This window comes from Alligator mississippiensis, chromosome 2, assembly GCF_030867095.1.
Source record: "Alligator mississippiensis isolate rAllMis1 chromosome 2, rAllMis1, whole genome shotgun sequence".
NCBI lineage: Eukaryota > Metazoa > Chordata > Crocodylia > Alligatoridae > Alligator > Alligator mississippiensis.
The window spans coordinates 239,616,029-239,628,403 of record NC_081825.1 but is presented as its reverse complement, the minus strand read 5'-3'; the positions used below and the strand labels follow the sequence as shown (position 1 = coordinate 239,628,403).

The 12,375-nt window shown below is 46.0% G+C and overlaps 1 protein-coding gene across 1 annotated transcript in view; it reads right to left on the bottom strand.

The window, feature by feature from the left end:
- LTK (leukocyte receptor tyrosine kinase) overlaps nt 1-12,375 on the bottom strand; it is a 183,602-nt gene that overhangs the window by 16,306 nt on the left and 154,921 nt on the right. The window contains exons 24-25 of the mRNA XM_019496461.2: nt 11,970-12,067; nt 5,601-5,693 (exon numbers count right to left, since the gene is read on the bottom strand). Of these exons, the coding sequence (XP_019352006.1) occupies nt 5,601-5,693; nt 11,970-12,067 (191 nt within the window). The remainder of the gene's footprint in view (nt 1-5,600; nt 5,694-11,969; nt 12,068-12,375) is intronic.

Genomic DNA, 12,375 nt, shown 5'->3' with positions numbered 1-12,375 from the left:
GGAGGAAGCTCTTAGCCAGAATGGCTGACCTGCTCAACTGGGCTTTAAACTAAGCCTACCGGGGGTGGGGGAACTACCGCCACATTAAGCCCACTGGGCAACTTCTGCAAACCCAGCAGGCTAAGGCACACAATGGAATCCACCCCTACCCCAGCCCTGGAACTATGTCCTCCTGGGAGTACAGGGAAGACTAGGACTTCAAACTGGGCACTTATGTGCCTGCATACCAATGCCAGGAGCTTGCGGATGAAACAGAAGGAACTGGTCCTCCTGCTAAACAAGAATGACTATGATCTCATAGGGATAATGGAGATCTGGTGGGACTCCACTTATGACTGGGCCACAGGTATAGACGGCTATACCCTGTACAGGAGAGATCGTGCAGAAAAAAGGGGCGGGGGTGTCAGAATTCCATAGTGTATTTTGAGTCCATGAGTTTCTGTACCTACTACCTAGGAGGCTGATGAAGTGCAGTTCATAAGCCCATCTCTGAAAAGTGGTTTGTAAATTCAAACAAGCACCTACAATTCAAACAGCCTGCCACCGGAGGTGGTTCAAGCGCCTACATTGAACACCTTCAAGAGCAAACTGGATGCTTATCTTGCTGGGATCCTATGAACCCAGCTGACTTCCTGCCCTTTAGGCAGGGGGCTGGACTCAATGATCTTTCAAGGTCCCTTCCAGCCCTAATGTCTATGAAATCTATGAAACCTAACCTCATCACCAGAACTGAAGCCAACTTCCTACAGCTCAAAACACAAAACCTGCCAACTATCTCCTGTACCCCCACAAACTGCACACCAGAATCAATCAAACACAACAAGACCCAACTACCAGTGGGGGCAAATTACTCAATAAAAAAACACTCTGCCTCCAGTCTCTCAGGCCTGATCCTGACGGAACAAATTACAAACCACTTTTCACAGCTGGGCCTATGAACTTAACTTCATCAGCTTCCTAGGTACAGAAACTCATGGACTCAATATAGATTAGACAATGGAATTCTGACACACTGCAACCTGCCGGACATCTGACTCCCCAGGCACCTCTGCAATTTTACCTGCACTGCTACATCTCCCTTCCCTCCTTTTCCCCTCCCTCCCTCCCCACCCCAGTCTGTCCCTCACCCCCTGACGCCTCCATTTCCATTTTCAGTGACTGGCTTTCTTGCCTGCATTGCATGCCAGGTCAACCTATGGCTTCTTTACTATTCCTTCCATCCAGGACCAGGAGACACACCAACTGTAGGTGCTTCCTCAGCCCGACAAAGGGTTTTTCAACGCAAAAGCTGGCATCCCAGGAAGCTAAGCTGAGCTCACCTGGAGCCTCACAACTCCACTGCAACCAGCAAGCCTCAGGCCTGTCAAAGATGTGACAGGTCTGGGCTTTCCCCAGCAAGGACTGTTTGTGTGTACGTGCATTAGCTGGAGGTTTTGGTGCCTCCTACCCGCCTTAACCAAGGGATTGTTGGGCCTGGCATTTATGGGGCTGCTGCGCTGCCAGCAGTCCCTCCAGGCCTCCCTACCCTGGCAGGGTGCAGTTTTAGTGGTCATGCCCAGGACCTGGGGCCACCTCCTTCCCCATAGGCCCAGGTCACACCTCCAAATTCATCCTGGCAGGGGAACGAGCTCAGCAGGGTTATGTTCTTCTCCTGCTGGCTGGTGATGCAGTGAGTGCCCCCTCCAGCTGAAAGCGGGGCATTAACTTTTAAAAAATAAAATAAAAAGGGATATAGGTGCAGACGGAGTGAGGAGGGTGGCACTCAGTCTGTCTGAAGGTGGAGCTTGAGGAACCCTAGCAGTGGGAGGTTCACTTTCAAGAGCACCAGCTGCTCCACCAAACCAGGATCCAAGCAGGTGTGGTGTGGTGTCACAACATCCCCAGCAATGCTCAGCACCGTCTCACTTGGGACACTGGCTGGTGGACACGACAGGTGTTGCCGAGTAACTGTGACCAGATCCTGCCACATCTGGCTGCAGCTTGCCCAGTAGGCCAAGGGGTCACAGTCCAGTGGCTCCACATCCTTGGTGAGATAGGTAGCCACCGAAGCCTCGGTGCTACCTGCCTGAGGCTGGGGTCTGGTGCGTTTGGCCCCCAGCATTGAAGCCATGCCCTTGGCCCATATTGGCAGTGGCTGGCATGGAAGAGACTGGCTGGTGCTGGTGGCAGTGCCAGGAGTGCTGGCATGGGAAAGTGGATCCCCCCTCTTCCACATCCCCTTGACTCTGCCCTTCTGCCTCCCTGACTTTGCTGACCACCACCTGCATCTAGTGATCGAGGGTTTTGGTGCTGCCAGTGCACATGTTCCCCTTCATCCTCGGGTTGCACATGCCTGCCAGCATGTGGACCATATTGGACTGCAAGGGATCCAGCCGTCTCCTGATGCCCTCCTTCAGCTGCCTCACCAGTGCCTGCATGTCTGGTGACAGCGGCCTGCCCCAGCCAGGAACATTGATCCTCTGGAACTTCTCCATTTGGTTCTCCAGTTCCCTCACTATGGGGATCACCTGGCTAAGGAGGGCATCACCAGAGTTGAGGGTCTTGGTGGCCTTGAGGAAGGGCTTGAGATCAAGATCTGAGAGATGGTACCCCACTCAACTCTGTTCAGGGGGGTGCTGATCCCTATCTCCCCAAGGAAGGCCATCTCATGGATGGCCTTCTGTTGCTCCACCAGCCTTTTGAGCATCAGGTATATGGAGTTCCACTGAGTCTCCACATCCTGCATGATTTTGTGCTGCGGGATGCTGAGCTCTGCCTGTTTCTCCTGCAGCATCTTGCCCCCCTTGATGCTGCAGTGGAAGTAGCCCACCACCTTCCTGCATTTTGAAATCAGCTGGCTCATAGTGGTAGTGGCGCCATCACAGACAGCCCTGTCCCCCTCCAAGGCGTCCCTGACTATGAGGTGCAGCCTGTGTGCCACACAGTGGATGCCAACAAAGTTGGCATCACAGACAGCCTTGACCATATTGGCCCCATTGTTGGTGAACATGAACCTGCAGGTGAGCTCAGCCTGCCAACAAGCCACCCCTATACCATGTGGTTCATGGCCACAATGATCTCCCTTGCCATGTGGGACTCATCCAGCACCTTGGCTTGGAGCAAAGCCCACCAATGGCCTGACTAATTAAACCAGCGCACTGTGAGGGAGAGGTAGGTGTGATCTCCACCCTGGCTGGTCCACATGTTGGAGGTGAAGTACAAGGCTACCGGTGGCCCTGCCTTGCGCAGCTCCTCCCTCAAGTACTCCCTGCATGCCTCATACAGGGAGGGCACCCCTGTCCTGCTAAAGGTGGTGCATGCAGGCACTTGGTAAGATTGGGCCAAGAGCACCATGAGCCACCTGAACCCTGGCCGCTCAACTAGGGAGAAGGGATGGCTATCCAGAGCAAGCATCTCCCCAATAGTCTGGGTGATCTCACTCACCTTGGGAATGTGCCCCGCTCTGTCTGCAGCTTTCCATCACTATTCCAGGGTGACCTGCCTCTGCTTTGGGGGGATGGGGGCTTTGGAGTGAGTGGGGGACTTCCCTTTGGGCACACTCACACTGGTGCCAGGCTGAGCAGGAAGAAGGGCAAGGGGGTGCTGCCTCCTGAGATGCAGCAGCATTGCCGTGGTGGTGAAGTGTTTCACTTCCTTGCCTCAGCTTTTCTACCTTTGCCAGTGCTGGCAGATAGCAAACCTGGGATCATCTGCCAGCTCAATATGCTCCCACATTATGCTACTCACCCGCTTCTGGGTTGAGGGCGGGGATCCTGCCTTAATCCCCCTCCTCAGTAAGCTGAGGCAAAACAGCAGGAGGAGCTGCCTCACCTAAGCCACTTGCCTGAGCCTCCACACCCTCAGGCTCCTCTGCGGTGCTGCTTTCCAGAGAAGAATACCTGGGTCTAGCGGAACTTTGAGGGGTGTAGAACACAAACTCAGATTCTCCCTCAGTCCCCAGAATTTTGTTAGCTAGGGCACTCAGGTCTCCTGGCTCCATATCCAGTTCCTCCTCTAGCAGTGGGAAGCTCACGCTAGATGACATTGGGGTGGAGGAGACAGTGATGATGCTGCTGGTGCCTATTTCTAGAGTTAGGGGAGGTGGTGCAGGTGCAGGGACATCAAGTATAGATACTGCTCCCACCTCCTTGCTTTCACTGGCAGCAGAAGCCTCATGGCTGCTTGGGAAGAGGATGTGTCTATGTTGGGGGGGGCGGGGGGGAGGGCAACTTGCAGCTGTAGCTCTCCTCCTACCCCCTCTCCTGCCCCTGCCAGAAGACCTGGCACCTGCCTTTCTAATATGCTTCATATTAATCTTTCCTGTGCTGCAAAAGGTGTGTGAGACTCCTTTTGTATTGTGTGTTTTATTTCCTCTGTGTTGCATGCACTGGACTCTTCTTTGATTGATTAGGTTTGATTGAGTAATGATTATCAAAAACTATGTAAAAATATGTGCTGTCTTTTTCTGTGCTGTGATGTATTTATTTACTATGAAGTATGAATGGGAAGTGTGACTCCTTTTGTGTTGTGTGTTTTCTTTCCTTTGTGTTGCATGCACTGGATTCTGCTTTGATTATTAATAACTATATATGGTGTCTTCTTCTGTGATGTGCTATTAATGTGAATGTGTGACTACTACTTCTTGTTCTTCTTTTGTGTAGTGTACCTAAAATAATATATCTCCTTCTCCTTCTTCTTCTGGGACTCTGAGTTCTGTGTTGTGTGTATTTTAATCTCAGTCTGAATCTCTGACTTCTGTGTTGTCTTTAGTCTGTATGTAAACTAACTATAATAATATTGAGAACTAATAACTATATATAATCTGATTCTAAATCTCTTCTTCTATGAATATCTGACTTCTTCTATGATGTGCGAGTGTGTGTAATGTGTGCTTCCCTGCACAGTGATGGATCACACTGCCAGGGAAAACACTGAACTTTCTTTTTTTAAAGTATTGCAAAAAAAAAAAGAGAGAACAAATATAAATTGAAATAAATGAATTGGTTAAGTAGTAAAGTAGAGAGATGCTAAGCTAAGCTAAACTAAGCTAAGCTATATCCTATCCAATCCTTTCAAACAGCAAAAAGTAGCAGGCCACTGACTAGGAAGCCAGGCCAGTAGTCACAGTACCATTGAGATGCTGTAGCTCAGGCAGAAACAGCTCAGGAAAGGGACAGAAAAGCCTGCACACAGAGGCTTTTATGCTGTTTCTATGTCCCTCCCCCTAGACGCTGTGATTGGAATGGCAGTCAGGGAGAAATCACAGTCACTAGCCAGCTGGAGATGTCAGTCCTTCCCCCCTGCTCCCCTTCCCTCTTCTAAGTTTCTGTTTCCCCATAAAGACCGCCTTCCGAATCACCAAATCTCTTCCGAATCTTTTCCAAATCAATTTGGAGGCTCCGAATTGATTCAGAAAATTTTAAGTTTCTACCGATTTGATTCGGATTTGGAGATTTGGCCTCCAAAATTGGGCCAAATCTTCTCCGAATCGAATCGCGAACCGAAGCTTCACACAGCCGTACTCATCAAAACTCATTAAATGACCCAGCCAAAATAATTGCCCACTCCTGGGCTAGCCACACACTGGAAATGTCATTTCATTTTCAAATAGGTCACCTTACCTGTAGATATCCCGGGCCATTCCAAAATCACCAATTTTGGCGACTCGATCTGCCCCAGTGCAGGTCAACAGGCAGTTCCTTGCAGCTATGTCCCTTAAAAGAGAAATGACATTCTAAAGTCTGAAATAGCTAGAGAAATATGTAGTTACAAATACAAGGAATATTGGCTTGGAACCTGCGAGCCCTTATACATTAATAATCCTTACTCAGGAAAGCTGACCATGCTGAAGTTAACGCTTAGCAGACGTAGGCCCTCTTTATTGAGCAACAGAATGCTAACTTTATCACTATAAGTTTTATTAAAGGTAATTAACGCCCTGAATTTAAAATGAGTTTTTTACCCTCATATCTCCAGGAGTTTTCCAGTACCATCTTCATTCTATAACTGGAAAGATATGCCACTAGTTTAGGGCCACCCAATGAGTCATTATCAGAATCAGAACAGATTCTGCATTAGTCATGGGATTATACTGTCCTTCTTCGGGCTTTTTAAAAAAAGAAATATCTGTGACTAGTTCAATTTCTCCATTGCTTTCCATGGGGCACCATTTAATGAGAAATGCCATTTGCTTGGAAATTCCCAAGGCACCTGGTTGATCTGTTGACCTGGAGCTGGCAAATTGCTACTCCCCATTAAGGCTAACTCCTAGGATGTACCAGAAGTAACTATTTGAAGGCCAGAGCCCTTTGCTTGGGACAAAGAAAAGTGATGAATGCATGAGACAGGCTGGAGTGCTTAGTATTTGTTTTAAAGTACAGTTGTGCTCTTATTAAAAAGCCTGGCACTGTGGGGGTTCTGTGCTTATTGTGTCTTGTTGATTGCCAGAAAAATGTGCTTACTATACAGCTAACATATTTCTTCCCACTGCTAGTCTTGGAAACTTCCCCTAAGTCAGGCATCAAGCTGGGTATTCTGGCTTTTTTTTTCACCACCAGTAGCAGCTCCACGATGACAAATGATGCCCTCAGTGACTTCAGTGGGTTTTGATAGGTATAACTTATCAGAGCTTAGTAAACAATCCCTCTATTGATAGTCTATGTGTACAAAGGATAGGATCCAATGTGCTCTCTTTTAGCTGTGCTGGCTCTGAATTGATCAGAGCAGTTAAAGCTTATTTGAGTCACTAAAAGTCACCCTGATTACAGAACACGGAGCAGACCTGCTGAGTAAGATTTACTGTTTTTATACAGTAATTTCTGAGAACAGAAGTACACTTTAGGACAAGTTCTCTTTAATGCTAGAAAATGTGATAAAACGTATAGTTATTTTTCAAATTACACAAATAATAAATTAACTCTATCCCAATAAATGAAATGATGTACCTAAAAGTGCACAGAAAACAACTAAAAGGGAAAATTCTGTCTTGGTAGCCCATTTTTATTCGAAGACCATCTATATTACACTGTCTTCATAATGGGGGTAAGCAGAGTAGGGAGGATCCAGTTACATGGCCACTGGAGAGAGGCCAGGTCTGGAGACTACTTCTCTGGGAATCGCTCCTCAGAGTGACAGCTTCCAGCTGAAACTCCCTAACTACGTATCTATATAAAATTGCTGTTCCACCCAGACTGTGTGTAGCACAAGCTGGGCATGAAATTTAGGACTTTCCCTGTTTTCTTATAAATTGTTTAACAAGAGAGACAAAAAAAAATCCCTGGATGCGAGGGCATGGACACTTTAGATAGTCCAAGAATAAACAATTCACAACACAGAATTTTCCCTCTTATTCCCCCCCACCAGCTCTGGCAGTCTTCATGATTGGATGTAATGAGCTGTCAATCACACTTAAGGGAGGAATGACTTTAGGCATGTGGAACTGAAAAGGAGCTTAAGGATAACCTATTTTGTAACCGCCTTCTACCAAATGCTACTTCAGCTGGTTGAGGATGTTGATTTTATAATGCTAGAGAAAGTGTGGCTGGAAAAGTAGGCTCACGGAGCTCCTCAATAACACAGTGGGATCTCTCTGCCAATAAAATCATCGCTCTTTTTTACACTGTTCATGGTAATGAGTGAAATCATTCCTGAGGTTTTAGATGCCTCTGTTCTAGACAGATTCGTCCTTTTGCATAGCTCTGTTCACATTCATCGACACATCTCTACTTCCTTCGAGCAACAATCCCACTTCCTATTATGGAGAAAATTATATTGACCTTGGGGCCTGGTTAGTTCTCAGAACTGCTATGTTTGATTGATAGAACATGTGCCTGAGGTTTCACTCCAAGCATAATAAGCTCTGAAACCCTTTTAGATAAGAAGGCATTGAATAGACAAGATACTTTTAGTGGAAAGAGGAAAAGACCTTCCAATTAGGAAGTTGAAAGGCAGTTATATTAGGCCTCACAGCTACTACATGTAGATCAAGAGTAGGACAGGAATCAGCATATGCCAGAAGACTGACAAGAGTGATGGTCCTGAAGGATCTGTGAGGCAAAAGTATTGAGGGACTCTTCTTGTAGTTCAGTATATTGTACTTGCTGATCCTGAGCTCCATGGGCAGTAACACTAGAAAGTCTGCTTCACTCAACCTTGTTCTGACACATGTCTCTTGCCACACCAATGTCCAACCCTTGTATGACACTTAAGCAACATTTTTTAATTTCCTCTGAGAATGCTCTTGGAGGGAATGACCAAATTTCCTTCCTCTGAGTTTTTTAGCTGTAAGTGCTTGACCAGGTTCCTGTTGCACTGTTTTGTGGCTGTGCACTAGGAGGCTGACAGGAGTTCCAGCTGCAACAAAATCGAGACTTGTAGGTTAATGAGAAAGTTACAATGGCCTGCTCTTTCATATCATTCTTTACTATCTTTCATTTCAGTGACTGAGGGAAGGCCAAAATGAAGTCCTTTAGTTCATTTCTGAGGCTAAGGGATCAATCCCTTGCCTTTTGAGTGTCTATTGCTCACAAAGCACACCTCTTCACTCAGACATATTTACTAAGTCTTTTAAAATTCTATAAAAGCTCCACTTTGCTGCTCATGCCCTTAGAGACAGAGAATTCTGGGGAATTCTCCTTCCCATGGCCATGCTCAGAGCAAAGATCTGATTTACCTCCAGACCCCATGGACACAGGGAATACCCCACTACAAAAACTACCTGGCAAAGAAGAGACTGAGAAACTGCAGTTTATAACAAGGCTGTGGAATTCCTCAGTCTCTCCTTTGTCACATGTTGTGAATGATACTGAGTAAGAGGTACTTCACTAACTGTGCCAGTCCAGGATGAGCTTTAACTCAGAACACCCCTCTGTGTCTCAGATCTTCAGGAGCTCCTGCTTTGCACAAGAGACTGAATATGCTGGGTTGCCCCATTTCCAGACCCTTCAGTCACGTGACTCTATTGGTTGCCATGAGGAAGATTTGTGGCTCCACCTTCGCTCTGCCTCTCTCTTGCTCATCTGTTCACTATTTAGTAGGGCTATGCAAAATTTCATTTGCTGTTTTGTTTCAACGCTGTTTCAACTCGTTCTGAGCTCAAAACAGCAAAATCGAAATGAAACAAAGGGCTTCAAAACAGTCTCAAAATGAAACGAGGGCAGAAGCTGAAGCTGGGCTTGCCTGCAGGCAAACAGAAAGTAAGGAGAGGGAGGGGGAAGGCAGGGAGAAGAAGGACACAGTGAGGGCACGCCTTAGCACACTAGCTGGAGAAGAAGCTCCTGGAGGAGAGGAAAGAAAGGCTCTGTCACACTTTGGCTGCCTGAGATGCTGCTGGTGCTACTGTGCTGCTCCTCACTAAGTTATACCTGTTGTCATTTAAAGTGGTGGACCAGACTGAGTTTGTAGGGGAGGAGGAGACCTCATTGCGGTACACTAATGTGTTATGTAGAGGCCCCAGCACTAGTGAGGGCGCACCTTAACACACGCACAAAGTCACACATCATGAATTTTGCTTGTCAGCAGCTTGAGGTGCAATTTCCCAGAAACCCCTCCACCTATCTCCTTGAAAGCTGGCAGGCTTCATGGTCTCAGCAGGGGCTACCATCTCTGCAGTTTTCACACTGCTGTGCCTTCACACTTACAAGTGACATGGGTTTTGCTTTCAAGACTTTGAGGTGCAGTGTCCCAGAAACCCCTGCACCTATCTCCTTGAAACTTGGCAGACTTCATGCCCTCACAAGGGGCTACCATCCCTGCAAGTGTCATCCAAGTAAGGCAAGAAATGACAGTTATAGGCAGGTTTGTGCTTCCCCATTATAGCCTATGGGTGAAACATCAAAGCAGCGTCGAAACAGTTTTGACGAAACAAAACGGAACAGTGCTTTCGAAATGAAACGATACTCGAAATGAAACACTGTCCTGTCAAAATGGCAAAATGGAAGTTGAAACGAAACAGTGCTGTGTTTTGCACAGCCCTACTATTTAGTCCCCTGCTCTATGTAGGACCTGCCCAGATGGGCCCAGGGATAGGCCTGGGCTTCTACAATTCTCCCCATAGGCCACACAGAGCCAGGTCACTATGTTGCTCTGTCAGTATGTGGCAGGATGGCCATTCTCAAGTTCTCAATGTCCTTTTAAATGTATGCATAAGTAAAAATTTGATTTAGAAATATTCACAGTGAGAAGAAGCTATAGATGTAATTTTTGTGAACGATGATAAATAATGATTTACAGCACCCTTCATTAAAGGATCTTAGAGTACTCTGTTTTTGTTATAATTCATATTATCCTTTGTTATATTCTGTTCACTGGGGAGGACACTGAAAACCAGGGAAGTGAAGTGACTTAACTGAGGCCATATGCTGAGTCAGCAGAAGAACTAGTAAAGTCTTGCTCTTTGCTCAGATCACAAGATCACACTCCCTCCTATAACACTGAGCAGAAGAAAGCACAAAGCATAATAATCACACGGCTCTCTGCTTGATCACTGTCTGCCTCACTTCTTCCATTTCCTCCAATCTCTCCCCACCCTTGCCTGTCTCTGCCTATTTGCTCGATGGAAAAGGCATGTGTGCATGCATGTGGGTGAATACTCTGTTCTGCCTATCTCTGCAGAGCCTGCCTTGTCTACCTGCACAACTTCAAGCTGCACACATGGTAAATCAGAGCCTACTCCACCCTCTGGGGTGTGGTTCCTCAGTTCCTTCTACTGATTTGAGCTGGGTCCAGAGTACACTTTTAAACTCTGAAGGCAACAGGAGAAACTAGTCCTGTGCCATGAACTGAATCTACCTCTTAGCCAGAAGCATGAGATTCTGTCAGCCAACTGGGAATTTTTAAGGGCTATTCATATAAACCTAAACACATTATAAAATGGGGATAAATAGTATTATCCTGATTATAAAGACACAGAGGCACCTGCCTTAAATCACACAGCAGGTCAGTAATAGCGCAAGAATGGAAACCCGTTTTCTAACTCCCTCCCTCTTCACTGCTTTAATCTTGGGCCATGCTGTCTGTATCCCCTTACTCTCCAAATATCCCTGCCCTCTCCTTCCCTAGCCAATGGGGCTATTCTGTGCTGATACTTCTATAAAAACAACCAATAAATCAATACAGTCAAGTCAGGTAAGAAAGAAGTTATTGCTGTTGTCTTGCAGTTTTGTGTAGAGCAACACTGCCATCTTGTGAGCCATAGGGAGCATCTCCTCAAGTGTATATAAAATAAAAGTGCCCAGCACTGAGCTACCCTGATGGACAAACTCACAGCCAAGGGAGAAACTTTAAAAGTATACAGGACAGCAGGAAGCCCATTGATAATCGATGGCATTTAGGTACCGAACTACCATTTTTGCCTTGGAAAATCTCTTCCCATCATGTTGTGCTTTATCATTCTTTACACAGCAGCTGAGTTCACACCTTTTCTTGAAAGTATAAAAGGGCTATCATATTTCCTGTTGAAGTGTAGTCACTAGGTCTGCTATATTCAGGGATTACAGTGTCTTTCCAGAATTATACTGTCATTAGGGTATAATGCTCTTGATTGACAGCTTCAATAGGCAGCTGCCTGTTAAAGACACGACAGTAGTATATCTTAATTGTCTCCCATGATTGCTTTAAAGTAAAAATTGCTTGCTTTTGACTTCCATGATATGCTCTATATTCAGACCATTTTTATCAGACTATTTTTCAGACTATATTCAGACCATTTTTGAGAGAATATGGGACCCAGTTCAACCTAGCTATGGTTTTGTCTCAAAAAATATACCATCTCAGAATTCTAAGCCATTTAGGTCCCTGCATGTTTTTAAGGTGACACTTGTTGAAATCCTCTGGCTTCAACCGAGCTTAAGGATTTTGAGACTTCAAGTCTGTGTTGAAGATGGTAAAACACCATGGATCCAAATTGAAGAACATGTCTGGGTTATTCCTTGTAAAAGTAAACTGTGGAACTTGGAACAACCTTTGCACAAGAACAGGCTGTCTCTTCTCACCTGTGGATGAAGTGATTCTCTTCCAGGTATCTGCAACCACAGGCAATGTCTCTGGCAATGTTCAACAGGTCTTGCATTGTCAAAGTGGATGGCTGGTTCTGAAGAAGATAAGAAATTTCATATTGGGTCAGAATATAGGTTCAGCCAGCCAATTATTCTGTGGTATATAGAGGATCTTAAGGGAAAAAATATTTATGAAGAGCCTATCCACACTGATCTTCCCTTAGAGCTTACATCTTTTAGAGACCTAGAAAATTCCAATTTGGAGCTTGTACCTATAACTATACTGATTAATACCCACAGATGGACTTATCCTCCATGAATTTGTGCAATCCTCTTTTGAACCTGTTTAAATTGTCAGACTCTACACCTTGTGGCAGTAAATTCCACAAGCTAATTACACGTT